This window comes from Mastomys coucha, unplaced genomic scaffold (genome assembly GCF_008632895.1).
Source record: "Mastomys coucha isolate ucsf_1 unplaced genomic scaffold, UCSF_Mcou_1 pScaffold15, whole genome shotgun sequence".
Lineage (NCBI taxonomy): Eukaryota > Metazoa > Chordata > Mammalia > Rodentia > Muridae > Mastomys > Mastomys coucha.
This window is the reverse complement of record NW_022196897.1, coordinates 12674655-12701739: the sequence shown is the minus strand read 5'-3', so window position 1 is coordinate 12701739 and position 27085 is coordinate 12674655. Positions and strand designations below refer to the sequence as shown.

Below are 27085 nucleotides of genomic sequence, written 5' to 3'. Positions count from 1 at the left end.
AAAAAAAAAAAAAAAAAGAGAGAGAGAGAGAGAGAAAAGAAAAGGCCAGCCTGGTCTACATAGATGAGTCCCAGGACAGCCAGGGATATACAGTGAGACCTATCTCAAACAAAACAAAAGCAAAACCAGAAAACAACTGATGAAGACATCTAATATCCAATTCTGGCCTTTATATAGACATACACACACACACACACACACACACACACATGTGCACACCTATGCATGTGTGTGCACACATACCCCTCAGGTCTATTTGTAGTCTGGGAAAAACTGAAGGAAGGGGAAAAATCCATTGGTGCTTGGCAGAAGGCAACAAGAAAGGTACAATCTATTAAAAGCTATACATAAGGACTTAAAGACCAAAGAAAAACAGGAATCTTTCCTCAAGGGTCCCTTTGACAGCTGTACTAAGAACCTGCAGGTCACCTGTTATCCTCAGACCACAGACCTGTCATGTCTCATGTTTCCCCTTACCAGATAGGGCTCAAGACCCCAAGAAGGCTGGTCCAGCCTTTGAAGACTTGTCTGTCTATGGAACTTACGCATGGTGCCTGTATCCCCAGGTGAGAGGCCAGAGGAAGATAGGTGGGAGCCATGTACCCACTCTAGCTTTTCCAGCACCCGCAGCATCCCATGGGGCCCTGCCTATAACGGTAATGAGATCGACATGTAAAGGATCAGATCTTGTCCAGCAGAGGGACACCCGGGCCACTCACAATCAGGTTTCATATCACCCTAGGCAAGGTGTTGGAGGCCATCAGGGCATCTAAGATAAGCTGTAAACAGTAATACTCAGTAAAAAACAACAGGAGGATCTTTGTGAACCCAGACAGGCTCACTCTAAGGCTTAATGGGGAAAGGGACCTGAGAAGACAAAGAGCCAAGAAGCTCTTACCAGTCTACAGTCCTTGGGACAGTCTGAGCTAAGAAGAAACTGAGACACAGCGGGGGTTGGCCTAGGAAGGAGGTATCTCACTCCTCATTGGCTGTCATCAGGATATCTGCGTGGTCTGGGGAAAAGGAGCTGAGCTAAGCCCAACCTCATATTGCACAGCAGAAAGAATTCCATGTGGGGCTGACTCAGACCCAGTGCCAGCTGGTTTTACATAAACTAATTTATTTGATATTCACAAAGCAATGGAGTAATATATTGATATTATCACTACTATTCAAAACAAAAAAAGAGGGGGTGTTAGGTAACTTGCCCTTGACCACACAGCAAGGACCACCAGCCCTCTCTGCTAGCAGGAGACTCTATAGCTTGTTTATTAGGGTTTTAGGAAGCCAGGTTGAACCTCTCTCCTATAGCTTCAGAGACAGAAAAACTCCCTGAGCTGGCAACTAGACCTGAGCAGGAGCATTAGGGTACACTTGACACTCATTTCAGGCAGCCAGGGGGGAAAAACCCAACACTGACTTAAGGGTAGTTGACTGCAAGGGAACTCAGGTATGGGGATGAGACAGCATAGAGCTCAGCAAGAGACACTAAAGGGGGAGAACAAGAGGTGCTGGCCAGGTCTTGATACATGTCCGCTATGGACCATCCTAGCTGAAGGTCTCTTAGTGAGCTAGACACATAGATAGATCATGTTGATTAAGTTATCATGTGTAGATTAAGTTGATATCATGTACAGGGACATGGCCTGGAATCCTTGTCTACCTGAAAATAGGCAAGCATGTCAGGGGAGGTCCTGTTTCTGCCATTCGTAGGCCCTGGCTAGACCTCCACACAAGGAAAATGGAGAGGTAGCAGACACATAGGCTGGGGGTCTGGGATGGTGATATCTTGTCCCTCCAGGGATGTTTACTCACTCTTTGATGCCCAAGGCCTGAGACTACTCTACTGGTTTTGATCTAGCTAGCCTCATGGCCAGACACAATGACTTAGAGAGTGTCATGAAGAGAATCAGTATTGGGTGGCTGCCAGAAGGAAAGAGGCATTCTGGGACTGCTGTAGTCAGCACACAAGATGACAGTGGAGGACAGTTCCTGGCTTGATCAGACCACACCCAGACTAGAAACACAACCCCATCACAGGTTTCTGGGTCCTTTCAGGACCTAGGCAGTCCGCAAGAGAGAACAGAGCACCGGACATTGCAGGAAGTGCCTCTGTGTCAAGGCAGGATGGGAGCAAGGAAACAAACCAGGTTTAGATTCCCATACTCAGATCTTGGCCAGGCCCTTGTTTTTCAGGCATGTCTCCAAGTCCCTTCTTGTCCCTTTTGGCAGGACGGATAAAATGCTTTTATGTTATGTCAGAGCCACACAGATAAGGACTCGCTTTTGGAGAGCAGTACCAGGCTGAGGAAATGCCGTCCCCTGGGAGCTCCACAGCCCCTGCCCAGCCTCAGTGTGGCTAGTCCTGCTCAGGTGCATCTCGCATGCTTTTAAGGTAGAAAAGTGAGGCGAAGGGAGGGACCCCAGAAGAACCGACAAAGGTCTCAGCTGGAAGACAAGTCTCTCACGAAGTCAAGGTCCTAACAGCCTTGAGCATGGAACCGCACAATGTCCCAGCTGGGACAGCATCTTTTCATGTGGTTCTCTTTTTAAAACTGAAGTGGAGACATGTCAGGAAGAAGCCTAAATACACTTGGTGATATGGAGAACCCAGCCCCTGACTGCTGAGCGCTCTGGGACTTCCAAGACTTTGCCCACAGAAATATACTGTCTTCTTGCCACTTCAGTCTCCGGCTGAGAGGTGGCAGGCATGATTCTTAGCTTAGGGGAACTGAAAGCATGGCCTGTTTTTGTTAAACTGCAGAGAACTTGTAAGAATGCCCGGGAATACCTAAGAAACCTGTGGGCTCCCTGAATCTGCTGGAGGTGGGCATTGCCTCTCCTAACTCCAGACAGGCTTCAGTCCCTTGCCTGGGATGTCCTGGGAGACAGCAGCACAATGAGAACAGAAGCCCTTATGTCCCATCTAGAAGAAGCTGAACCTTGTTGCACAGACCATCCCTGACTGGACCTGCCTTTCACCTCCTCCCAGTAGTCTCCACGCAGAGCCATCTATCTGCTCTGTGGCTCAAGAAGGCAGCCTTTCCTGAGGCTCCAGATGACCCCACCCCTGGCTGTGCCTCCTAGGCTCACAGAAGCCTAGGCTGTGGTCCCTTAGGAGATTCTTCAGGTCCTGCAGGGTCCCAGGGAAAAACCCTATTACCTATGTGCAGAGACAAGTCATTTACCCCACTGACCCACATACAGTTCTACTAAACACCTTCAACTGGACTCAGACATCTTAGGGCCCAGACTCACCTGTATAGCAGCCTGTGCCAGCAGAGGGAATAATGGAACATTAGCTCTCCAGCTCTCCAGCAGCAGTGAGCATTTCAGCAGTGGACTCTCTGGCAGTGGGGTCTCCTAGGTCCATCTCGGAAGGGTCAAGGATCAAGGTTGGAGGCACACAGCTGGAGGAATGAGGAACTAGGAGTAAAAGACAATATGGTCCTTGGCTCCACACAGGTTGAGGAGTCTATATCTCCATCCTGGGAGGTGGCAAAGGGCTCTGGAAATTCACAGCACCTGAATGAGCAGGGGCCTAATTAGATCCTGAGTACAGGTACTCAGGGGAGCAACAGGACAGAACAGGCTTTGCTCCTTCTGTAAACAGTGTCCCAGGCCCAGGAGAGGGTCCAGGGGCTGAGAAAGTGGTTACATTACTGACGCTGGCTAGCAACCATTCTGACCCTCAACCTCCAGCATCTGTAGCAACGTTGTTCCCCAAGGAAGAAGCCCCTCCATCAGATGCTAAGCCACTACTGTCCAAAGCTGGCACTCTGGACTGTGGGCTTCACCTTTGAGTTTGAGTCTTGGTTTTCTTTAGGACCTAGGGAAACATGAAGGGCTCACTCTAAACCCAGGCTGGCCACAGCCACGGCACTCCCAGGGTAGGGAATGCAGGATTGCTATAAACGGTTTTACTTTCCCATGTGTTCCACAAGACTGTAAAAAGGATGCTATCTCTAAATGCAGCTTCAGTCTGCTTTTCACAAAGTTCACTGTGGCGTTCTGGATCCTGACTAAGGCATGGAACAGGGAGCTGCTTCTCCTAGTCCCTACTTGAGGCAAGCACTGCCACAGCCATAACCTTAGACACTTTGGTGCCTGAGGACATGGTCCAGGTCCCTCATGGTGGTCAGAAACTGGTGTTAGGGCTGAACCCACAAATCTAACTCCTTTCCATCAGAGAATTTATGCCCTGTGGCTGGAACTTTTGCAGTGTGAAGTTCAACAGCAGAACTAGCGTAGATATCTTTCATAATTTCATGGAAAGTGACTTGTTGACGCTGCTCTTGACTACCCCATCATTAAGACTTACTTATTGACATCTGCCTTTCTGCTTAAAGGAAGCACTTTATGGTTCTCTAGCATTTTGGAAAGGTCAAATTATCATCCTCATACTTTGAGGCCACTATTGCATAAAAAAAAGGTTATTGGGATGCAAATTATGGTCAGAATGAAAACCCACCTGGCTACTAAGAGCCAACAGCAGATAACATGCAGAGTGAAAACACACTGGACAAAAGGGTGCCCTTACCCTAGGGGAACCAAGTGGAGATAGGCATTTCTTCAGCTAACTCAGAATGTTATATAAAGTAAAAGCTGAGAACTGCTAATTTGTGGGATTTTCCTTTCACATGCTTTGGCCAAAGGGTCTAGTGAAACTGCAGGAAGCAGAACCTGAGATGAAAGGGTGCTGGATTTATACTCACATTCCTAAATCATGCACTCACAGGGTTATTTCTTGGGTTTCTAGCTCACATGTTATGGTTACTTTCTGTACAAGGTGAGAAGTTATCTGTTGTTGTATCAGCTGACTTGAATTCACAGCCTGGAAGGGTTCTATAAGACCTGCTCTCACTCAACATTCATTGTGACACAGCACATCTGGAACATGGCTCTCAGCTGAGCTGCCAATGCACAGGTTTCTCTATATCTCTGCTCCGGCCATGATGGCCCTTCCCCAGACATTGTAATTTAGGTCAGCAGCTTCTGGAAAAGATGCAGTGCAGGATCATGATTCTTGACTCTTGGGGAGGTCATAAATGCCCTCTCCACTTGTGAGCTATCTCCTACCTGAATCCCAGAGCAGAAGCAAAGAGGTAGTGCATCTGAGGGCAGTGGCCATAGGAAGAGCCACAGGGAGCCCTAGTGGGCTTAATACAAGACTTTCAAGTCTCCCAGGAGCAACTATGTATGTAGGACAGCCTAGAGTCCAGCTCAGACAAGAGGGAGGGTTCTTGACTAACAACAGAATGGTTATACCTTTGACCACACTAAGAACATGGCCTGCTCATAAAGCTGCTCCATCCAAAGTTAAATCCCTCACAAATTCTCAAAAGGCTCCTATAGATAATGGTCCCCACAGAATGAAGGTAATGGAGAAAAATGTCAAGCCTCTAGAGGCCATGAATGTTCAATACACCCCTAGACGAGAGAGCCAGCTAGAAAGGGAATTATCTTCTGGGGTAAGCCACTGTCTTTCACAGGATAACAGTGGGATCCACAGTCTGTAAGGTTTAATTAAAATAGATCAGTCCATCCAGATGTGGTGGTACACACCTTTAATCCCAGCACTTGGGAGGCAGAGGCAGGTGGATCTCTGAGAACTCAATGGCAGCTTGGTCTACAAAGAGAGATCCGGGTCAACCAGAGTTACACAGTAAGACTTTGTTTCAAACAAACCACAGAACATGAGGAGGGGCAGGAGGAAGAGGAGGAGGAAGAGGAGGAGGAGGAAGTTGTTTGCCTCAGTTGGACATGGTGGCACATGGTTTTAATCACAGGGGAAAGGGCAGGAGGGGCAGGAGCAGAGGCAGGCAGATCTCTGTGAGTTCGAGGTCAGCCTGGTGTACAACGTGAGTTCCAGGACAGCCAGAGCTATACAAAAAAAAAAAAAAATGTTGAAAAACAAAACCAAACAAAATGGATGGATCAACTCAAAATAATTCAGGAGATCTAAAAAGAAGTAGGAAAATATGTCATGTAGCCAGGGGCATAACAGACAAGATAGATCACAGAATAAAGCTCTGACATGAAGTAGCAAAGACCAGAGTACAGCTGTACATTTGTTTAAAGAGGAACAGAAAAAAAAAACATGGTCGAGAAGTGAAAGGCAAACATAGTCTCAGTGCACAAAGAGGGAGTAATGGAAATTATATAATATTATATAGAAACTAAACTGGAATTCTTAAAAAAAAAAAAAAAGTATTTCAGGGCCCAGGGAGTTTGCGCAGTGCTCAAAGTGCCTGCTGTACAAGGAGAATTGGGGTTTCAGTTCCCAGAATTCATACAAAAGCTTAGTGTGACCTCATGCATATGTAACCCTGGGTTAAAGGGGCCAAGACAGGCAGAGCCAGAACCAGCTAGCCAACCAGTCTAGCCAATCAATGGCTCTGGGTTCAGTGAGAGACCCTGTCTCAAACAATAATCTGGAGAGTCAGGGAGATGGCCCACCTCACAAGGAAGAACTCTCACTGACAAATCTGACCTTATGAGCTTGGTCCCCAAGACCCATATGGTGGGCAGAGGGAACTGACTGGACCTGGTACTACTTCTTATCCAGAAATCAGTGACCTAAAATCCAGTTGAGATGTGGGAGGGCCAGCCTGGACTGGTCAGTCATCCCTGAGGCCAGAACAGACATGGAGAAATCTTGTGGCACATAAGCAGCTGAGAGCCATGCTCCAGGATACATTAATATGAGTTGTTCTCTCTCTCTCTCTTTGTCTCTTTCTCCCTTCCCTTCCCCACTTCCCCCCCCACACAATAAGGTAGAGAGAGAAAACTCAAGGAAAGGCACCAAAAATTGACTGCTGGCCTGCAAATGCACACCCAAACATGTACACATACACCTACTTGCACCCATGTGCACACATACATAAATAAATCTACCCCTACACAAATATCCACCCTCCCCACACACGCACACACACAGACTCCCACAAATTTTAAAAAATGCATTATCCCTGAAAAGTTCAGCACTAGCTTAACATAAAGTTGGAGATGGCCGGAGTCGTGAATCTGAGTATAGATAAACAGACCTAAGACCTAAGGAAGATGGAGACCATGTCCTCGTGGTCAGTCTGCACACCTCTCACCTTTGGTACTCTGATAGCACCACATCTCTCCTAACACAGTAATACAGTTGCACACCTCTGTCTTACTCCAGCCTGGACAGCTTCTGCCCTAGTCTGCTATCACCTGGGATACCTGTCCCCAGCAGACACCCAAATTCACTCCTTACTTCTTTCACTGGCACCAAATATCTCATAACTGTCAGGTCCTGGTCTTTGTTATCTCTTGGTTCTAAAATACAGCAAAGTAGAAACACTCTTGGGCATCTTACCTGTTTATGTCAAGCTTTCCCTTGGTTTGGATAGAAGCCAGGTTAGAAGTCATTCCATCTACAGGAGGCGTCAAGGACTCCATTATGGGGTCATGGCCAGGGTCCCACTGTCACATGGAAGCATGGATCTATTATCACAATTAGCACTGACCACTCTACCCGCACTATAGTTCAGCAGAGCTGGCATCTAGTGGTCAGCACCCCAGGTGGAAGGCACCTTCTCCCGCTCCTTCTCTGGTAATGGTCATTGAGCATACCTCTCCAAGATCCTGCCACTAATAACCAGTTGGCTAGGTCTTGGATTCATATCAACCCCCCTCTGCAGCTTGTAAGACCTCCAGACACAATGTGGAGTTGCTCACAAGTAAAACTGACCAAGATTTCTGAGCATCCAGAACTGCTGGAAAAACCTATGAATCAGGTCTTCCCCATATCCAGTGAGGAGAGGCCAGGGAAACCCTTCAGCAAACATGGCTTCCAGACTCCTGACGGTATACTGGCTGTGTCTTGTAATGGAAGAAATAGAAGCCTCAGCAAAAAGAAGGTTACTATGGACACAGCTCCCTCTACATAAAAGAGTATACACTTGGCCTTCCCTTGATATTGGCTGTCCCTAGACCATTCCCAAAAGTAGTTTTCTTTGACCCACTATGAAGTAGCTACAACTCCTGGCAAACGTTGAATTTAACTCAGCAAGGTGGCTTTTTCCTATGCCAGCAGACATGGGCCTCTATAGTTTGTTTTCCACCTCACCTATCAGAGACCTGGGTTCTCTCAATGGGACCTGCTGCTCACAGACAAATCTCCATGTCACATGTGGATGCTAGGCAGAAGTATCAAGCAAGCTTGGTACTAAGCACACACACCTATGGTTCCGGCTCTCAGAAGGCCGAGGTAGGAGGAGTTTGAGATTAGCCTCCATCACATTTCCCTGCAGAAAACTCTTGCAAAAATAAAATGAAGAGCCTGGGACCAAGTCATCAGGAGCAGAGCACCGAGTGGGTTGTTAAGATAGCAACTACTGAAGATATGTTGATGTTCCTCTTACTCTGGTTCCCTAGCAGTCTCCGTGGACCCTACCCAAGCTGCATGCTCCATTCTGGCATCAAAGCCATTGCCTAAGTCCGGCAGTGGTGGCACACGCCTTTAATCCCAGCACTTGGGAGGCAGAGGCAGGCAGATTTCTGAGTTCAAGGCCAGCCTGGTCTACAGAGTGAGTTCCAGGACAGCCAGGGATACACAGAGAAACCCTGTCTCAAAAAAAAAAAAAAAAAAAAAAAAAAAAAAAAAAAAAAAAAAAAGCCATTGCTTAAGATGTTTGATGAATATTCAAGTTTGATGAATATTAATGAACAAATAAGTGAAGAAACCAATGAACTAATCCAGGCAGTAAGGGAGTAACCAGGGTGACAGCTCATGCCCACAGATACTTCCCGCTGCTTCCCCCCACTGAAACACTCTCTTCAGTTCCCATCCCCTCACCTCTGCACAATGAAGACCATTCCACAAACACAGCAGAGGGAGCTCAGTGCATAAAGTGATTTTCCTATTTGATGTGTTCAGGGACACTGGTGTGTTCATGTACAGCCAGACACGCTAGTGTGTGTTCCTGTAAATCAGACACGCTGGTGTATGTCCCTGTACAACCACACTGTACCTGTGAATGGAAAGAAGATAGAGATAGGATAGTCCCCAAAAGCTTGTGGGCCAGGTAGCCTGGTGTATGCAGTAGCAAACCAGGTGACAGATGATGGTTAACAGGTGTCCTCTGACTTCCACATGTGTTCTCTATACTTACACATGAATGTGCACATTGAAAACTTGTATGCACACACATAAAAGATAAAAAAACCCAAACCAAACCAAAACAAAACAAAACAAAAAAGGGGAACCTAATGAAGTATGATTAGACTTCCAGAGATGGCCAAGGCCATCCCCTGAACTTCCCTCAGGATCCCTTCAGTGATCATGTTGGGCATATGGGGAGTGGGATATAGCCTCTGGTCTCTCAAGGGTTGGAGGACTCTAAAGATACCCTAGAAAACTCATTGCAGCCCCATAGAAGTAGCACACAGTCTTTCTATGCTAAGGCCACAGACAGCCACTAGAAGCTGGTCTCTGGGCCCCTCTGCTGGCCAAGTCCAGTGTCTCCTCCCAGTCACTTGCCATCAGCAGGGCAGCACTTAGACCAGCTGGCTGAAAGCTACTGTTCCCCCCAGAGCACCTTCCTGCCTGCGCACCCAGGAACTCTCTACACCAGGCAAGTCGTGCCCTCAGCTGCCTACCATGTGATAGCATACAGCAGAGCATGAGAACCACCCAGGGCCCAGTTCATCTGTTTGTCCTAACTGGAGCAGATCAGAACTCACTGGGTCCACTGAGAACAGTGCCCTGCCCAGTCTCTCTGTTGCTTCTCTTTCCCACTCCCAGCCCACCTTGGTCTGGCTCTGTATAGAAGAAGTATTAGGCTCCAGGGATCACTGGTAGGTCAAGCTGAGTTCCTCCTGTCCTCTTTCTGGATCTGGCATGGGGAATGACCATGGGGTGGAGGTATGGGAGACTCCTGGCTCAGAGTCTAGAGCATTGGCTTTGAGTGGGTCCCCAGTCCTTCTGTATTCTGACTTTCTGGTTTGAACTTGGATCTGGTCCCAGGTAGGTTCCAAGGTAGGTCTCCAGGTCCCTCAGCACCTAGCTTAGGGTTACACATGGCTCCGGACTTGCCACATAGCCTGGGAGACAGGAGAAGGAAGAGATGCACAGTGGGACAGAGCTGGTACCCAGAGTCTACTAGGAACAGAACACAGCAGCCCTCAGATGCCAGAGACACCAGGGTAGCCAGGATAAAGGAGGTATTGAGAAGACTGGCTGGCATAGCTGGGCCTCTACAGCCAGGCTGGCTCGGACCTCCTCTGTAAACACCACTACTTGCTCACAAACCCTCACCCTGTTTCGGTACACATCTCAGAAATTTCCCACAGTTTATCATTGTAACTCACATACAAGAAAGCTTACCTTCTGCACAATTCAACTAAAGGACATCTCATTATCTGCCAGAGACCACCCCACACTCCCTCTTCTCCTCTCTATGAATTTTCTTGTTCTGGATATTTTCCACAAACAAGATCATAGAATATCTGTGTTTTTACAAGTGGCGTGCCTCATCAAAGTACACCCAAGCTATGTCAGAACCTCATGACTTTTTATAACTGAATAAAAAATATAATTGCCTAGATGGAACAGAATGTATCAGTTATCAGACATCTGGGTTGGTCTCCCTCTCTCTTTTTGCTATTATAAATAGTGTCACTCTGAACACTTGTATATATGTTTTGTTTGCTTCCTTTTAAATTTTTACTTATTTATTTAGGACAGTGTCTTGCTATTTAGTTGAGGCAAGCTGCTGATTCAATATCTTTCTGCATCAGCCTGTGCCAAGAATATATCCAGCTCATCTGCCGGTTTTGTGTGGATACATTTCTATTTATCTGAGGAACCACTAGACTATCTTTCACTATGATGGTGGTATCATCTTAGGCTTCCATTTGCAGTACAAAGGTTCTACTTCCTGACAGCCTCAGTCACACTTGTCTGGCCCTCCGTGGAAAGTGGGGGACACCTGTGCTCCTAGGATAGTGTTGACTCATGTACACAAAGGAGAATCCTCGGGCACCCTTCCATTGCTTGCCCCACCTCCCCTCTAGAGGAGAAGGTGGGGCAAGGCCAGAGGAGGAGAGGGTAAATGACCCCATGTCCTGTTTGCCTTCTTGAGTGACCTGTCCTAAAAAGAAACTGAGGCTTGGCCCTCAGACATGGGCTTTTCCAGCTGGTATAGCAGTTCCCTTGGACCCTTCAGCAAACATGGAGATAAGAAGCTGAATAGCACCCAACTTCTATAATCCACCCTCCTTTAAGATTCATTAGTGAATTTGAAATCATTCCCAGAGGATGCCCTGTCACTCAGATGCCAGTCACACAAGGACTATGGACTTAACTCGGAGCCAAAAACATGTGTCTGTCCAACTGGCATATCTCTGGACTGGGCACCATGACTGGAACTTAACAGGGTCCTGTCTGCTTAAACATAAGCTACCTGGCCATTATGATGATCCATGCAAACAAATGTATGGAGAGCACATCACACATGCTTAGGGGAAAGTCACTGTGGCTGACATTTGGGGTTCATCAGAGAACAGGAGAACTTGGGACCATGTTCTATACCATGCAACATAAGAAAATGGGCTGTCTCAGTTAATTTTCTGTAGCTATATAGACACCATGACCAAGGAAGCTTAGAGAAGAAAAAAAATGATCTGGAGCTTACAGTTCTAAGAATGAGTCCATGTCCATCAGGGCAGGAGCATGGTGACAGGTAGGCAGACGTGACGCTACAGCTGTAGCTGAGAGTGTATATCTTGATCCACAAACATGAGACAGGGAGCAAGAGAGCTTGGTGCAGGCTTTTTGAAACTTCAAAGTCCAATCCCCAGGGACACACTCCCTCCAATGAGGCCATACCTCCTGGTCCTTCCCAAACTGTTCCACCAACTGGGAACCAAGCATTCAAACATATGAGAATATGGAGGTCATTTTCATTCAAACCACCATATGGGCTATGGAACATTCTAGAAAGAATCCTGACCTATGGAAAAGAAAATGGGCAGATGGGGCTGGGAAGGCAGGGATGGAGTTTAGGCTGTGCTTCCAGGAAGGGGCAGTGAATAGCAAGAGGGAGAGGAGCCAAAAAAGGGAGAGTGACCAGCCTGTGTGGAGACAATACAGGATCTGAGTATGGGGCAGAATGGCTGCCCTAGGATTTAAAGAAGGCAGGTTAGCAACATCCACACACTCCAGGCAACATTTTAGGGAAACTCAGTCCACAGAGAAATGCCAAGGGACACAGAGCCCCTGGGAGCTCAGGATGACAAGCTCTGCTGAGCGACACTGTGAGATTTCATTCAGCTCTCATAAAAGCCTTGGAAGAACAGAATTGATCACTGCTGTTGTTACACATGTGGATGAAGGACTGAAACGTTAGCTGTCCTGGGTCACACAGGAAGGAGAATCCGCTGTGACTCTGAGCACAGGGAATCAAGAACCAGGCAAGGGAGGAAAATGAGCCCATGACACAGCTGAGCCTAGCTACTTGGATTGGGCGTTGTGGTGCTTAATTTCATGGGTCAATCTGTCCAAGCCATGGTGCCCCAAGTGTCAGGGAGAAAGTTTCAGTAGAGATTAACGTTTGTATCAGCAGCTTTGGGGAAGGCATATGACTCCCACACTGTATAGGTGGGGCCTTATCCAAGCAAGAATATGAAGGTGGCTATCAACTTCCTGGTGTCCTGCAGAGTCTATATTGGGCCGCCCCACCTGTCTATATAAGACACAAGCCCTGTACAACGGCTAGTTTTTCTGAATAGCTGTGATCCATCTGGATAGCAGTCCCAAAGGCCCCAGTCGCAAGGGAGAGGAGCAGCCAGGCCAGCGCCCACTAGTGGAGAAAGCCCTCGCGGGCTGCCCCACCACGGACCGATACACCTGACTTTGAGGCCCCAACCGGGCTTCTGAGGGCTAGTCACATAACATCTAGTCCTGCCCAGCTTGTTGCTTCGGAGTCTCCAAAGTCTCCAAGCCCACGAGGTCACTTCCGAAGAGACGGGGCCGAAGGTCGAGCTCTTCTCCTTCAGGCTGCCCACCTAGCCTGACGAAGCTGACCTCTCAGCAGGCAGCTCCACAATGCACCGTTCATACTAGTCCCGGAACCTTGACCCAGCCATGCAGGACTTTTCCCGGGTTTTCCCCTAAACACTCTGCTGACTGGCGTAAAAGACGTCGAGGGGCCCAGCCAGGGTCCACTGAAGTTCTGAACTTGCAAGAAAAAAGGATGGTGTGGCTTGAGTAAGGGGTGTGGTTACACCAGGAAAGAGGCAAGAACTAGGAGGGGGGAGAAGGCGTGTCGGTATGGAGATAACCATGGTTTCATTGGCGCTGAGCTAAGCCAGGGAGTGGGCAGACAGGCCTGGCGAATGCAGAGCTGTGGTTACGTGATCATAGACCCGCTCCTTAGTCCTAGGGACTTGACTAAGTGTTTCTAGGCGGGGCGTGAGAGAGGGGCCTCGGCCTTGGGCCATCTACTCAGTATCAAGGACAGATTGTCACAACTCCAGTTGTCTTGCTACCAGCTGCTTCTCGTTGCTGTCCTGGTCCCCTGGCCTCTGGCTCACGGCCTCCCAGTTTCTGTGGGGCACCCTCCTCCTGTCCCACGTGCTCCATCTAGAATCGCTAACTTCCTTCGCCACAAAGCAGGCGTCCGCGCTCCATGAGCTCTCTAGGAGATCAAATACGGGACTGGCACCAGGGTGTACTGGCCGTGGCACGCGAAGACTGGGACTCTGCGCTGTGCTTCTTCTCAGATGTCCGAGAGCCGCTGGCTAGGATGTACTTTAACATGGGCTGCGTGCATCTGATGGCAGGAGATCCAGAGGCTGCGCTGCGGGTAAGCGCCCCAGGTCTGGATAACAGATCCCTCTCTCACATCCCTGGTGGAGGCTTTAGGGGAATGCAAATGAAGATGTGACTGCGAACGTGAAACCTTATCTTCCAAAGAGCACCCTGGAAAAGGACGCTCTTCTGCACCTTATAGTCAACCTAGAAGGGGAGGAATCCCTGCTCTTTACCCTGTCGGTTACCTAGAGATTGTTCCACTAATGTTCTCTCTTAGTGACTGCCTGAGGCAGGTTGGAGCTTTGTGGTTAGGAGACCCCTCTTTTAGTTGAGACCAGAATGGGGCACAGGGCACGTTCAGTCTCCATAGCCACATAAGCCAAATTCGGCAACTGTACCAGGTCTGGCACGCCCAGGCTCAGGTGCTCAGGACTGAGGGAGGGACATGCCCGAAGGCAGGCTGGTGGCTCTGCTCTTCCTCCGAAGGTGTGTGTTTCAGCAGATGCTTGTGATGGGATGGTGGCACACAGCCTGTTATCCCGATTCTGAGCACTCACATGAATATCCACCTGCTTCTCAAAGCACACCTACCTACTCAGGGGAGCACACTGTAGAGGGAGCGTCAGGGCATTCCCCTCTTCATGTTCATCAAAGTCATAGCCATTCCTGGGTATGTGATAGAAACCCGAAGCACCCTGCCTACAGTTCAGACCTACCTGGACACCACAGATGAGCAGCAAAGACCCAAGCAGCAAGGGTGAGAGTAGGAAGACTGGGCTGTGTGGAGATGGTCTCTTTACTATTTCTGGTTTTTTGTTTGTTTGTTTGTTTGTTTTAAGACAGGGTTTCTCTGTATAGCCTTGGCTGCCTTGGAACTCACTCTGTAGACCAGGCTGGCCTCGAACTCAGAAATTCACCTGCCTCTGCCTTCCAAGTGCTGGGATTAAAGGCGTGTGCCACCACTGCCTGGCCTCTTTATTATTTCTTTCTTGAAGTTTTAATTATTTTATTTATTTATTTATTTACATGTGTGTATAAATCAGGAGAAAACTTGTGGGAGTCAATTTTATTTTTCCTCCATGTGAGACCCAATGATCAAACTCAGGTCATTAGGCATGATGGCAAGTGTCCTTACCCACTGAGCCATCTTGCCAGCTCTCTTTTATTACTTCTTACATATTTATCTGTACCTATTGTTTCTTCATTAAAAGGGTTTTGTTTGAGCCATGTATGGTGATGCCTGACTTTAATCCCTCTGGAGACAGAGGCAAGTGGGTCTTTAAGTTTGAAGCCAACAGAGGCAGGGCAGGCCTCTGAGTTTGAGGCTAGCCTAGTCTACAAGGTGAGTTCCAGGAGAGTTCCAGTTCCAGGGCTACACAGAGAAATTCAGTCTTGAAAACCAAAACCAAACCAGACCAAAAAACAAAAAGGTTATTGTTCAGGAAAGGGAATGTAAAGATCTGTTGGCAGTTGGTTCAACAGTGAGGGAGTCACGTGCTCACCTCCTTGCACTGTAACTAGAGAGGGGTTTGAAATGCTCTACCAGAAGAAGAAGACGACGACAAAGAAGAGGCACTGCCTTGAGTCAATAAAACTTACATGTGTACAAGCACAGGCATAGCGGCTAGAGCCGGAAATGTTAAGAAGTGTAACTGCAATAAGGAAATCTAAGTGTGCAGGTCTGACGAGGTTGCACTTGAACTTGTCGGTGTGAAGCTTGTAGTGTTAGGTGGATCTATGAGCAGCCATGCCATTTCCAGGCTGACTGGGCATGGGAAAGCTTCAAAGTCAGACCCAGCTCATAGTCAGCTCTCCACCGGGCCAGACATGGTATTAGGAAACTGCAGCAGGCTCCTGTGTACAGAAGACTTCTATGTTCTGACTCTAATCCACACCTTGCGTGCCATTTTGTGTGAACAACCAAAATAGATTTTAAAACAGTTATTAATGGATTTTATGTATGTGAGTTCTTCCATTGTAGATGGTTGTGAAATACCATGAGCTTGCTGGGAATTGAACTCAGGACCTCTAGAAGAGCAGCCCTTTCTAGTTCCTGCAAAGAGATTTTTTAAAGCCCAAAATTTATACAGTTCTGTCTCCCAGAGATGACTATTATTGACATTGGGGGGCGTTTTCTTCTAGCTCTGTGCTCCTCATGGATAAATTGGGTTTTTATGCCATGGAGGCATGGGGGCATGTCCTGAGCCTGTTGTGAAGTGCTTGGGGCAGCTGAGAAATCTATGCAGTAACACACTCTCCAGGCTTTAACTGTACAGTGGTCCTCATCTGTTGATACATTTCCATGTGTGTTTGTGGCTTTGGGTTCCTGGGTTACTGGGTTTAGTGTTCCACACACATTTTTGTCCCTAGGCATTTGACCAGGCAGTGACCAAGGACACCTGCATGGCTGTTGGCTTCCTCCAGCGAGGAGTGGCCAATTTCCAGCTGCAGAGGTGAGAACACAGTAATATCCCCTGTTCGTTACTGGATAGTTATTTGCCTCTGCAAACCCATGCTTGCACCTACTTCCTCCAGTCTCTCCTCTGGATTCCCTCCAGCCTGGGTGAGAATGCTCTGGCTAGACTGGGGCCCCCACACATGGCTCTTCTCCCTGTCAAAATTTACAGTACTTTCTCAACATTCCTAGTTCTCTCCTTATGTTTACAGTAGTAAGATCACTGTATTTATACCCAATTTGCAGATGTGAAAACCAGGACTTATCCCAAGATGTGCATTGTCACCCAGCTTTCTAAGAGGAGGAAAGGAGGAGAGATAATCAGGGTTATAGGCTCCAATGCACAGAAAGGGTGACTGGGAGAAGTAGAATAATATCTAGTGAGGGACAGAGATTTCATCCACAGTTGGAAGTTCAGAGATTAGTGAAGGTCTCATAAGGTTTGGGCCTGAAAGGCAGGAAAGGAATGACAAGAACAGTTGGAAGGGGTTTGGGTCTCTAGGCATGGTCCCCTGTCAGGCGCAGAGAGCAGGTGTTCAGTTGGCTAAGTAGAATTAGACAGTAAACTTCCATTAAGCACACTCGCCTAGACTTGAGTACCCATGAAGGTGACTACTATTGCCTCCAGGTCTCCCAGAGCTGACACAGAGAGAAGGATGGGTGGAGTACCCCAAAACACCCTTCAGAGGTTCAGCAACTCCTTTGTAGCTACTGAGAGATCCCTGATGCCCACAGGTTCCAAGAGGCTGTGTCTGACTTCCAGCTGGCCCTGGCACAGCTGAGGGGTAATACTGTCATTGACTACACACAACTGGGTCTGGACTTCAAATTGCAAGCCTGGGAGGTAAGTGAGCATTGGTTTGTGCAGAGCAGTGTCACTGGGGCTTAGAGGTGCTCTCTGTGGGTATGGGGTTCATGGAAGTTCTAAAGTTCTGCCATGCCCTGGTTTGCAATAGGGCTCCTATAATGTAGTCTGAGGTCCTGACTGGAGTCCTAGGGTGAAGTCTGGAGTCTGCCAGGGCTTCTCACCTTTATGTTGGTGTTGCTGTCATGGTCAGCCATGTGGAATGAGGAGTTCTGTCCAGCTGAAGACTTTTGGAGCCCTGAAATCCACTAGCTCCTTGATTGCCCAAGGAGGCTGGAGGCGGTGGAGGCAGCGGATTACTCACATGAGCCAGCCAGCATGGGCTCATGTTGGATAAAAACAGAACATACTTGAAGATCATGACAAGGTGACAGACAGTTTTGGGGGAAAGGGGTTGGCTTAGCAGAGGAAACAGCTGGAACACAGCTGTAGGAAGAGTAGGTAGGTGTTTCTCCTTGTAACAAAGCTAAGTTTGCTGTGTGCTCACCTCTCCAGGATGAAGGGAGACTGGGGTCACAGCATTGTGTGAGTTCATCTGCCTGTCACAGAGGCTATAAGATAGCCTTACCTCAGTCCTCCTTGCCTATGAGAATGCTCTGTTCCATTGTATGTGGGGTTCTGAGTATCCCTGCACTGTCAGTGGGAACCCTTAGATGTACTCTAGACTCAGAGGTACAGGGGCCAGTTGATGGTGGTGGCAGGGTGTAGAAATTAGGAGGATGTCAGCTTTGTGAGCCACCATGAGAGAGTTGGGAATCTAACCCCAGTCTTGGGAAGAGCAGCAAGTATTCTTAACCATTGAGCCATCTCTCCAACTGCCCCCTTACCCTCCACAAGGGAGACACTTTAAAAGGGAGAGCTACTTCTGCTGCTTCAAGCAGAAAAGTCCAAAGCAAAACATGGCTCCTCCAGGACTAAACAGATATGGGGCATGAGAACTTAGTGTCTGAAAACTGAGCAGTCCAGCAGCAGGTGACCTAGTCCCGACCTCTAGCATCAGTTGCACATACAGAAGAACCTTCAGCTGCTATAACTGGGGAGAGCATATGAGGATCACCTGGGGCATGGTCCCTGCAGTCATGTCTGTCCTTGTTCCAAGGTCCTATACAACATGGCATCAGCACAGTGCCAGGCAGGTCTCTGGACCAAGGCTGCCAGTACTCTACTAGAGGCAATCTCCAAATGGCCAGAGGGGGCTCAAGATATCCTGGACATTGCTGTGGACAAAGTGCAGGTGAGCAGGACAGGTCACAGTAAGATTGGTTTGGGGTTAGGTTCTATAGCTTAATCCTTCAAGACTAACTATAAGACATGGAAAGAGGTAGGTAGCCTGGGTGCCTCATACTTCCTGTATCATCACTTATGATGGAAGCCCAGGTAGTCCTTTCTGCGTCAAGGCTCAGGGCTCTTGCAGCTGTGGCTAAGCTGGTTTACATGTTCCATCTCAGAAACAGGTACCCCTACAGCTATGGCAAGTGCCCAAGGGTGAGGTCTTCCAGCCTCCCAGGCGATACCTAAAACATCTGGAGCCCATGGATTTCCTCGGCAAGGCTAAGGTAAAATGCTAGGGTGTTTTCCAGCTCAGGGACTCAGCTGCCAAAATGTAGTCTATGTCAAGCTCATGGTGTGCTGGCCCCTGCACTGGACATCTAGTATGTTTATGAGGACAGTTGGGTATAGTCTAGGACATTTGAAAGTCTGAAGGTAGAAAGTGGGCACAAGGCTCCTAGGGTTGGAGTGAGCATTCACATAAGGCTGTAGACTGAAGGCAGAACTTACCAGAAGTCAGCTTCAAAGAAGGGCTCAGGCCTATTGATGGGAATCCCTGGTGGTGCTCTCCCTCACCCTATACTCTTCTCCTAGATGTTGCCAATGTCTGTATCTTCACATGTGTCTGTTTCCATACCTCTGCTGTAGACAGCAAGATACCAGAAGTGGATGGCCAGTCTGGGCCATGTCAGGCTCCCTAAACCCTGGGGAGTATCTATGGTGGAGTATTCCACCTCCAAATGTAAGAGGAACTCATGAAAATGGTTACTAGCAGTGTCACAAAGAAAGGCCATCTTGGCATTGCAGTGATGACTCCTGGGCTGGCCACACACTTATGGTCACCAGTGCTGGCCTGCCAACACTGTGTGACCATGAGCAGCCACCTGAGGTACATACTGCTTGTGAACCTGCCCTGATGCCTACTCAGTACAGGTGGAGAGGAAATTGTATTTGTGCATTCATCTGCATCCACTTATCTCAGCAGACGGAACAAGGTACAAAGATGTTTAGCAACTTATACTAAAATTAAGTTGATATTATTAGCACAAATGTCTCTCTTGGTCATACCTTTGGGTTGTTTTGTTTTGTTTTAGCTGCAGTGGTCCAGCAATCTTGAGCTAGGTGTATGTAGCCCACAACCTGCAGAGTAAAGCCATAGAGGTGCTGGGAGCTGGGAACTGGGGACTTGGGGGAGCAGACCCAATGGGGCCCTAATCCAGCTGCATTCCTGCCCCCACTAGGTGGTGGCTTCTGTCATCCCTGATGACCACAACTCAGACGTCCAGCCTCAGCAGGTAGGTGTGTAGGCAACAAGAAGATCCAGGCCTAACTTTGCCCGGTTTTGCAGAAAACAAGATTTAGGTTAGATGGGCCAAGGTCTTGAGCTCCATGGTATAAAAGCCTTGAGAATAAGAGTTCCTCTCCTTCTGTGACCTGAAACCTAAACCTTCAAAGAGTTGGCACCCATAACATTCCTACTCTCCCTGAGACAAAGCCAGGCAGAGATGGCTGGTCACTCTCATTTATCCACCTGTCCTGGGTCAAAGAATAAACCTAAGCTGAGAGAACAGGCAGCCTCCTTGACAACCGGGCCATGGATGTGCTAAGAATCAGTCATACCAGAGAATGGGGCTAGTAGGGCCAATTCACTGGCACACATTCAAACCCACCACAGGGACCAGATGGTGGGCTGTTAACAGAAGATTGGAGCCTCTGTTGGACGTGCGGTGATCAGATCCCTTGATAGTCTGGGGAAAGGCAGGTCAGAAGGGTCAAACGATGCCTTCCTTCCTGGCCTTTGTGAAGAGCAGTTAGGCAGGACCCTTTGCTTCCCTTTAGCAGCCCCATGAGCCAGTGGTGAGCTCTTGGAGAAAGCTTGACATGAGCTTATTGCAGGACACAGGACAGTCAATTCCACTTGATCTAGTCTTTAGTTCATTCTAATCCAACAGTGCAATGTCCTTATGAGCAATTATACCCCAAATCCCCAGGGACTTAAGCCTGCATCTACCAGCTCCTGTCCTGGGCTGTAAGCTTCATAAGGGTCACACAGTGAATTTCCATAGTGTCTCTTTAAGACCAGTTCACAAGCCATATCTATAAGTGTCCCACAGAGGGTAGAGGTCTCCACCTCCTCTCCAATTCAGGGCACCCTAGGGTGGGCACCTCCTAAGACTCTGTCCTGGGCCTCTCAGGGTCAATGGGGAAGCCAGCATTGAGATTTGGGGATTGATAGGAGACCTAGGAAGTAGGCTACTCTCCGCTGATGCTAGGCAATCTGTGGACTCCAGGCCTGTGAGGACTCAACCCTGTCCCAAGGCATGCCTATGGTCTGGGCCTACCATGAATTTACTCCCAGAGAAGTTTGGCTAATGACTTCCTGCTAACTGCTGGCCAAATTCCCAGACTATATCTTTAACCACTGACTGTGCTAGGATAGAGTCCACGGAGTTTCTGCCTTGAGTCCAGAGTTTCTGCCTTGAGTCCAGACCCACCATCTCAAGGTCCACCCTCAAGCCACACACACACACACACACACACACACACACACACACACACACACAATTGTTTGTACAAACCCAACAAAGGTAAAAACAAACCAGGAACCATCTAGGAAACCCCAGTAAACCCCACCAGCAAGGCCAGCACACAATGGAAATGCATCCTGTAAGTCAGGGATGCAGAACTCCACAACAGAGAGCAGCCAGGTTACCAACTCAAGTGCAAGCTGAAGACTTCAGAGGAGGGGAAGGCGCAAGAAGGCTACAGACACATTTAGTCTACTTGGTTCATGGTACAGATTAGATCTATGTAGATAGAATACAAGAGCTCACACTTGGAGTAAGACCCTCCCAAATGGAAAGGCTGAAGTGTGAGTTGCAAACTTCTGAGGAAAAGGTTAACTCTTTTGAAACTTGGCAAAGTGTCTTACCTGGACTATACTTTACCCTTATCTACAAAATGCTCGTGTAACTTCTTCACATACAGAGAAGGCTCACAACATCTAGCTAAACATGCTTTTAAGTGGAAGGGTGTGGCCACTATCACAACTGAAGGAAACTTGGCAATCTAAATAGTAAAAGTCCAGGTATGTGTTCAAATTGTACATGAATAACTTTTAAACAATTTGTACACAAGTTCTTTTATATAATGTAAGATGTAACAAAAACCAACTAAACAAAATGTGTCATGATGGCCGCAGCTGGCATGGGTAAGGACCCACACTTGTGAGGTCCCTCTAACCACTGTCCACCTTTGCAGAGGTCCCAGATGGAGCAAGCCAGCCACCAGCTGTCCTCATCCATGTGTAAGAGGGTCCTGAGCACTACGGGTAGGAGGAGCCTCTTCAGGAGTGCTGGGGCATGAGCACTCATCCCTTAAGGAAAGTTTGGGATAGGGGCCAGCTACTTCAAAGTGTCTCCTTTATGAAAAGGTGGTCACACGAACCCTGGCCTATGTGACAGTTTGCTGGCATCTGGAGGGCCTGGCCCAGGCCCCTCTGAAGATTCCTCAGGAGCTGAGGTAAGAGCTGCCCTGCTCTCCAGTCCCTTCTCATCAGCCACTTGAAGCAAGGAAGGCTATACCTCAGATTCTTTGACCTTTCAGCCCAGCCTCTACTCTGATTCCTTGGATCCAAGAACAAACCTGCTGTAAAAGACTAGGCAGACTTATTTCTTTCCTCAGGGAGCAGGTACAAAAGACCCTGAATCCTTGGTGACTGTCACTGTGCAGTGCCACTTTACTGTGCCCCTGAAGGTCCCAAGAGGAACTGGCCTGTCCAGTTTTCAGACACTACTAGCTCAAGCCCTCCTTCACCAGACCCAGACAGGGCAGCTCAGGTAAGTGGGAAAGCTGTGAGCGTCGGTACTCTAAGCTACAGAAGAAAAGGATGGACCTGAGCTACGAGGAAGTGAGGGTTCTTCTGAACTGGAGAGTAGACCTTTTGTTGTTGTTTTGCTCTGAAGTGGTCACTTTTCAGGCCCAGGACAGAACCAAAGCTAAGGCCTCCTTAGCTCTATGCCTAATCTGAGCAGCTGCTGGAAGTAAAGGCCAGGCACAGTGGAGAGCCACAGAAGTTAATTTCCTTTAGGGAAAGACCAGGCACTAGGTACTCCCCCTACATACTATAGCTCACCCTCAGGACTCCCTGTGCAGTTACAAAGCCCCAGGAGAGGAGAGATCCTGGATTCCTATCTCCACGGAGGAGTCACTAAAGAGTGTTTGGAGGAATGTGCCTGAGAGCCCAAGAGTGTTGCAGCTCCAGTGCCGGGTGAGCCAAGGGGAGAGACCGTGACACCTGCTGTGGGCAGCACGGGCAGTTGGAAGGGAAGCCCCTCTCGTGTGCTGCCCCTGCAGCCCACCCTTCTGTTACAGGGGGCCTGGGGCCGGCCAGTCCTCTACCAAGTAGTAGCTCAGTACAGCTATCGTGCCCAAAGACCGGAGGATTTGGACTTCCAAAAAGGGGACAAGGTGGATGTTCTGTGTGAAGGTAGAAGGCTGCCCTTTCCTGCCCAACACTGCTCACTTGCCCAGGCCTGGTGGGGACTCTGCTCTCTAGGGCTCAGTCTTTGCTGTAAGCAGACACAGCACCCAACATGTCTCCACAGTGGACGAAGCATGGCTGGAGGGACACCGAGATGGCTGCGTTGGCATTTTCCCCAAGTGCTTTGTGGTCCCAGCTGACACCTGTATGGAAGCCCCACCCGTACTGGGACCCTAGCCAGGAGACCAGCACTAGCAATAAATACTGTGACAAAACCAGGTTTAATTTAAACAAACAAACAAACAAAAAATGATCCCCCTCATCCCAATTTGATCTCTGTTCTGGGATTGATGATAAAGAGAATCCAACCAAAGGCTCTTGTGTGAGGAAGCTGGGCTGGCCCCAGACCTGGACTCTGACTATCTGGTCTAGTCTGATATAGTGAGGAAGGCAGGGAGTCTCTGCTGGGCTGGCCACAACCTTCTGAGGTAGCACTATTCCCACAGCTCCGTATCTTGTTTCTATCCCATGGACAACATCAGTCCCCATAGCCAGTGCCACCCTGAGGACATAGAGGAGTCAGTACTCTCAGCAATTGACCCCCCTTAAGGGTCAGGGGTTCATGAGGGCAGGCATCTAGGATGAGCTCAGAAGGTCCTGTGTGCCAAAGGCTTTCTTCCCTAAGGATAGTTGATGGTGGCTCACAGGGTTGACAACACAAACAGCTGTGTTGTCACCGTTGACTCCTAACACTGTTCCTGCTTTAGATATTGCCGACTGTGATCTACTTGAGCTTGGTTTCTACCTAGTCCTGGGTCCAGAAGAGCTGGACGGCAGCTGCTCCAAGAATGGCCACAAGGGTCAGCACTGCGAATACTACTCCAGCCGTCCAGATGCTGTAGCTCTGGGCCCGCCAATGGGTCGGTGCCTCAGCTGGAATCATACCTGTCAGGTTCAGCATGAAGCCCAGTGTCCAGCCAATGTCTGTGTCACCTGCCTGTGAGACACATGGTTCTTCAGGGCATCTGGGTGGCTGTCCTGGGTCCTATCCCATTCTCACCCGGATCTAGACATGCCAAGGTTCTTAGGGCAGTCACCTGTTTCTGGAACTGGATGTTGGGCCAGGTCTCCTCACTGAATTTGTAGCCCTCCAGCAGCAATACAAGGATGTACAGGCCCGAGGCACAGTAGTCCCGTAGCCAGGGCTCCTGCCCAGGGTAGCTGGCTTCCACCTTGGGTTCCAGAAGCCGATGAGTAAGTGAGGTTCCATGACCTTGGGGCACCTCTCCCAGCTATGGTGGGACCACCATCCAAACAGTCTCCAGACATCAGGAGACTGTTAAATGCTTCAGAAAGCCCTTCTGCAAATCCCTGTGGAGACCACCCTCCAGCTAGGGGCTGGGGTGGCCAACCTCATAACAATCAGAGGCCGATGCCAGCTGTGCCCTGGATCTTTTCCTCCCCAGTCCTGCTGCCTAAAGGGGACTTTATCACAAATCTCTGTCCAAGAAAACCCCACAAGACCCCAGAGGCCCTGCTTGCCCATAATATGGTATGGAGGCAGGGCTAGGTTAGGTATCCAGGGTCACCCACCAGTTTCCAGGGCTTCTGACAGAACTTCCAGATAGTGTCATTGACAGTGTTCAGTGGCTGTCTGGAGGTGAGGTTCAGGAAATGGAAGGTGTAGTAAAAGTTGGAAAATGCCTGGGGGAAGTAGAGAAGGCTGTGCAAGCCTGAGGGAGGCCTGTGACATGACCCTCAGTCAGGTGTCCCAATAGGCACCGGGGGGGGGGGGGGGGGGAGTAGAGAAGGCTGTGCAAGCCTTTGGGAAGCCATGCTTACATAGAACTGGCCATGCACAGGAGGCTGGTAGACTCCACTGAAAGCACAATCTTCTTGGCCCTTACAGCTGGAGAAGTTGAAGAGACTCCGCAGGGCTACCACACAGTTCCCGGGGTTGCCTAGCCCTTCAACTGTGAGGTTCTGGGTGTGGTTCAGGGAATCTGTAGTGTGGATGCAGGGTGAGTCATACAAGGAAGCCAGTGACAGTGTGGTCTGGTAGCCACTGTGGTAGCATGGGTGTCTGACCCGGGCCACCTGGCTGCTCTGCAGAGAGAGGAAAGGGCATTAGCTCTAAGCTCTGATCTACCCCTCCACTCTACCCACGCCATCCCACCTCTCCACCCTTTCAAATATCAGCCTGACCTGTGCCAGCTTAGCCAGGAGCCTTCTCAGGATCTGGTCCCGCCCAAAGCAGAGGTAGCTGTGAGTGTAGACACTGTAGTTGGCACCGTACAGGCGGAAGGCAACCTCGGTGCTCTGGTCCAGGATGGGGCCCTGAGGCACGAAGCTGATCTGCGTGGAGGCCCCACCAAGGTCCAGAGCGCCAACTAGCATCCCCTCTTCAGGCAGGATCCACTGTCCAGAGGAATACTGACCACAGATGAAGTGTTTAGCTCTCTGGGCAGCCACACTGGCCCCGGCTGCTGGCCAGCCACCCCCAGGAACTGGCCTGTCAGACCAACCCTTCACCCCTAGGCTATCCCTGCACCTTCAGGAGCATTCCCAGAACATAGTTGATGGTGATCCAACCAAAGGCACCTTCATCCTGCCCAGCCAAGATCTTGGCACCCCAAAAATCCACAGGAGACTTGCTTAGTGTCTGGGAGACTGCAGCTAGGATGTCTCTTGCCTGAGAGCTGTTCTTCTGGCTGGGAGAAAGGACCATGGCTGGAGGAAAGTCTCATCCCAATCTCTGGTACCTCACCCCAATCTCTACTGCAGTTAGTTCAACCCAGGGTGTCCGAGCCTGGCTTTTGTGAGTGACCCTAAGAGATGCAGCCTGTCACCTGAGCAGCCTCATTCCTGCTGTGGCCCCCAAGAATGTGGGCGTCTCTGGATGCTGGGCCTGTGGGATCAACGCCAGTGCCTCCTCCAGGCAGCTCTTTAGGCTTTCCCCAGCCTGTGTTGGGTCAGAGGTATAGGAAGAGATTCCAGGTCCTGAAACACAGTGCCCCAGGGAAAGACTCCAAATCTAAAGGTTGAGATTGAATGACAGCCACCAGAGATGTTTGAAACCTGTGAATGTGACCTTTGTTGGAAGAATGTTCCCAAGTGCTCGTGAGGTTGAGGCAGGGGATTGAGGGTTCAAGGTCTGGGATAAACAGCAAGACTCTGTCTAAAATAACAAAGGAGACCTAAAGATAAAGCTAGTTTGGTTGCGTAGTGGACCCCAAGTCCATTGATGACAGTTCTTAGAGGGAAAAGCAGGAAACCCTGAATTTCTCCCACTTTGGGGCTTCTGGAGAGTGTGGCTCTGCCATCTCTTGGCTCAGAACTGGCTTTTGGTCTCTAGAACTGAAAGGTGCCCCAGTTAATGAACTCAGGGCTTAGCACCTGGTGCCTCCCCTGTCATCAGTGCAGTGTAGACCTAGTAGGAAGCTCCAGGATGCCAGAGAGGGTCCTGGCTAGAGGGCAGATGTGGGGCCAGATGAGGGAACGTTACCCCCAGGCCCTGGGGGAGGTAAGGGGTCTGTCCACTAACCTTCTATCTGGCAAGTCATGGCCTGGCTGACCACTCCTGTGTCCTTCTCCTTGTTTGCTGGCCACTGGTACACAAACAGAGATGTGTGGGAGGAGCCGGCATCAAACACGATACCAAACTAGGGACAACATGGAACCAGCAAGGTGTTGAGACCAACATCCTGGTCACCCAGCCCAACATCCTCATTAGGTCCCGAGCCAAACCTTGGTGTCTGCAGGCAAGAGAACATTGGTTGCTTTCACCAGGATGAGGATGAGCATGGTGAGGCCAGAGGCTGCTGCAATTCCCAACAGGCCCATGAAGACCCGTTCCTTCCAGGAGAGTCCCATGGTGAGAGGGCCTGAGCTGCAAGGGTGAGGTGGGCAGCAGTAGACACTCAGACTCCTGCTGTCCCAACTCCAGCCTTCTAGAGGAAGGGCCTTAACACATCCCAACCTTCCTCAGATGTTGTCAAATCTGGGACTCAGGCATCCTTCTTGGTTAGGTCAGTAGACAGGACAGCCACAGTTAAAAAAAAAAAAAAAAAAAAAAAAAAAAGAACAGTTTCCAGAGTCCAACTGGGCAAGCCCTAGTATTGTCACAGAGCCTGGAGGCCAGAACAGAGGGTAGTGGAGCCCAGTGGAGCCAAGACAGCCATTTCTGATGCCGCTATCAAGGGCTAATGGAGCCCCATGTAG

General features: G+C 49.2%; 2 protein-coding genes across 4 annotated transcripts; one reads left to right on the top strand and one right to left on the bottom strand.

Annotated features, from left to right (window-relative positions):
- The first annotated feature begins 13557 nt into the window (after positions 1–13557).
- On the top strand, positions 13558–23232 carry Noxa1 (NADPH oxidase activator 1). 2 transcript variants are annotated; one of them, XM_031373314.1, is made up of 12 exons: positions 13558–13844; positions 16163–16245; positions 16983–17091; positions 18212–18346; positions 18561–18668; positions 19623–19676; positions 21643–21688; positions 21815–21903; positions 22066–22220; positions 22537–22651; positions 22756–22870; positions 22989–23232. In XM_031373314.1, exons 1-12 carry the CDS (start codon positions 13668–13670, stop codon positions 23099–23101), a joined length of 1299 nt encoding a protein of 432 aa, XP_031229174.1. In that variant the 5' UTR covers positions 13558–13667; the 3' UTR covers positions 23102–23232. The 2 variants fall into 2 exon arrangements, with proteins under 2 accessions (XP_031229174.1, XP_031229173.1); XM_031373313.1 differs by having other exon boundaries at positions 21643–21712.
- Entpd8 (ectonucleoside triphosphate diphosphohydrolase 8) lies at positions 23127–26906 on the bottom strand. 2 transcript variants are annotated; one of them, XM_031373311.1, is made up of 9 exons: positions 26612–26906; positions 26409–26526; positions 25714–25864; positions 25416–25575; positions 25070–25297; positions 24707–24970; positions 24458–24568; positions 23962–24096; positions 23127–23861 (listed from the first exon to the last, which is right to left on the bottom strand). In XM_031373311.1, exons 1-9 carry the CDS (start codon positions 26735–26737, stop codon positions 23670–23672), a joined length of 1485 nt encoding a protein of 494 aa, XP_031229171.1. In that variant the 5' UTR covers positions 26738–26906; the 3' UTR covers positions 23127–23669. The 2 variants fall into 2 exon arrangements, with proteins under 2 accessions (XP_031229171.1, XP_031229172.1); XM_031373312.1 differs by lacking the exon at positions 24458–24568.
- Between the last annotated feature and the right edge of the window lie 179 nt (positions 26907–27085).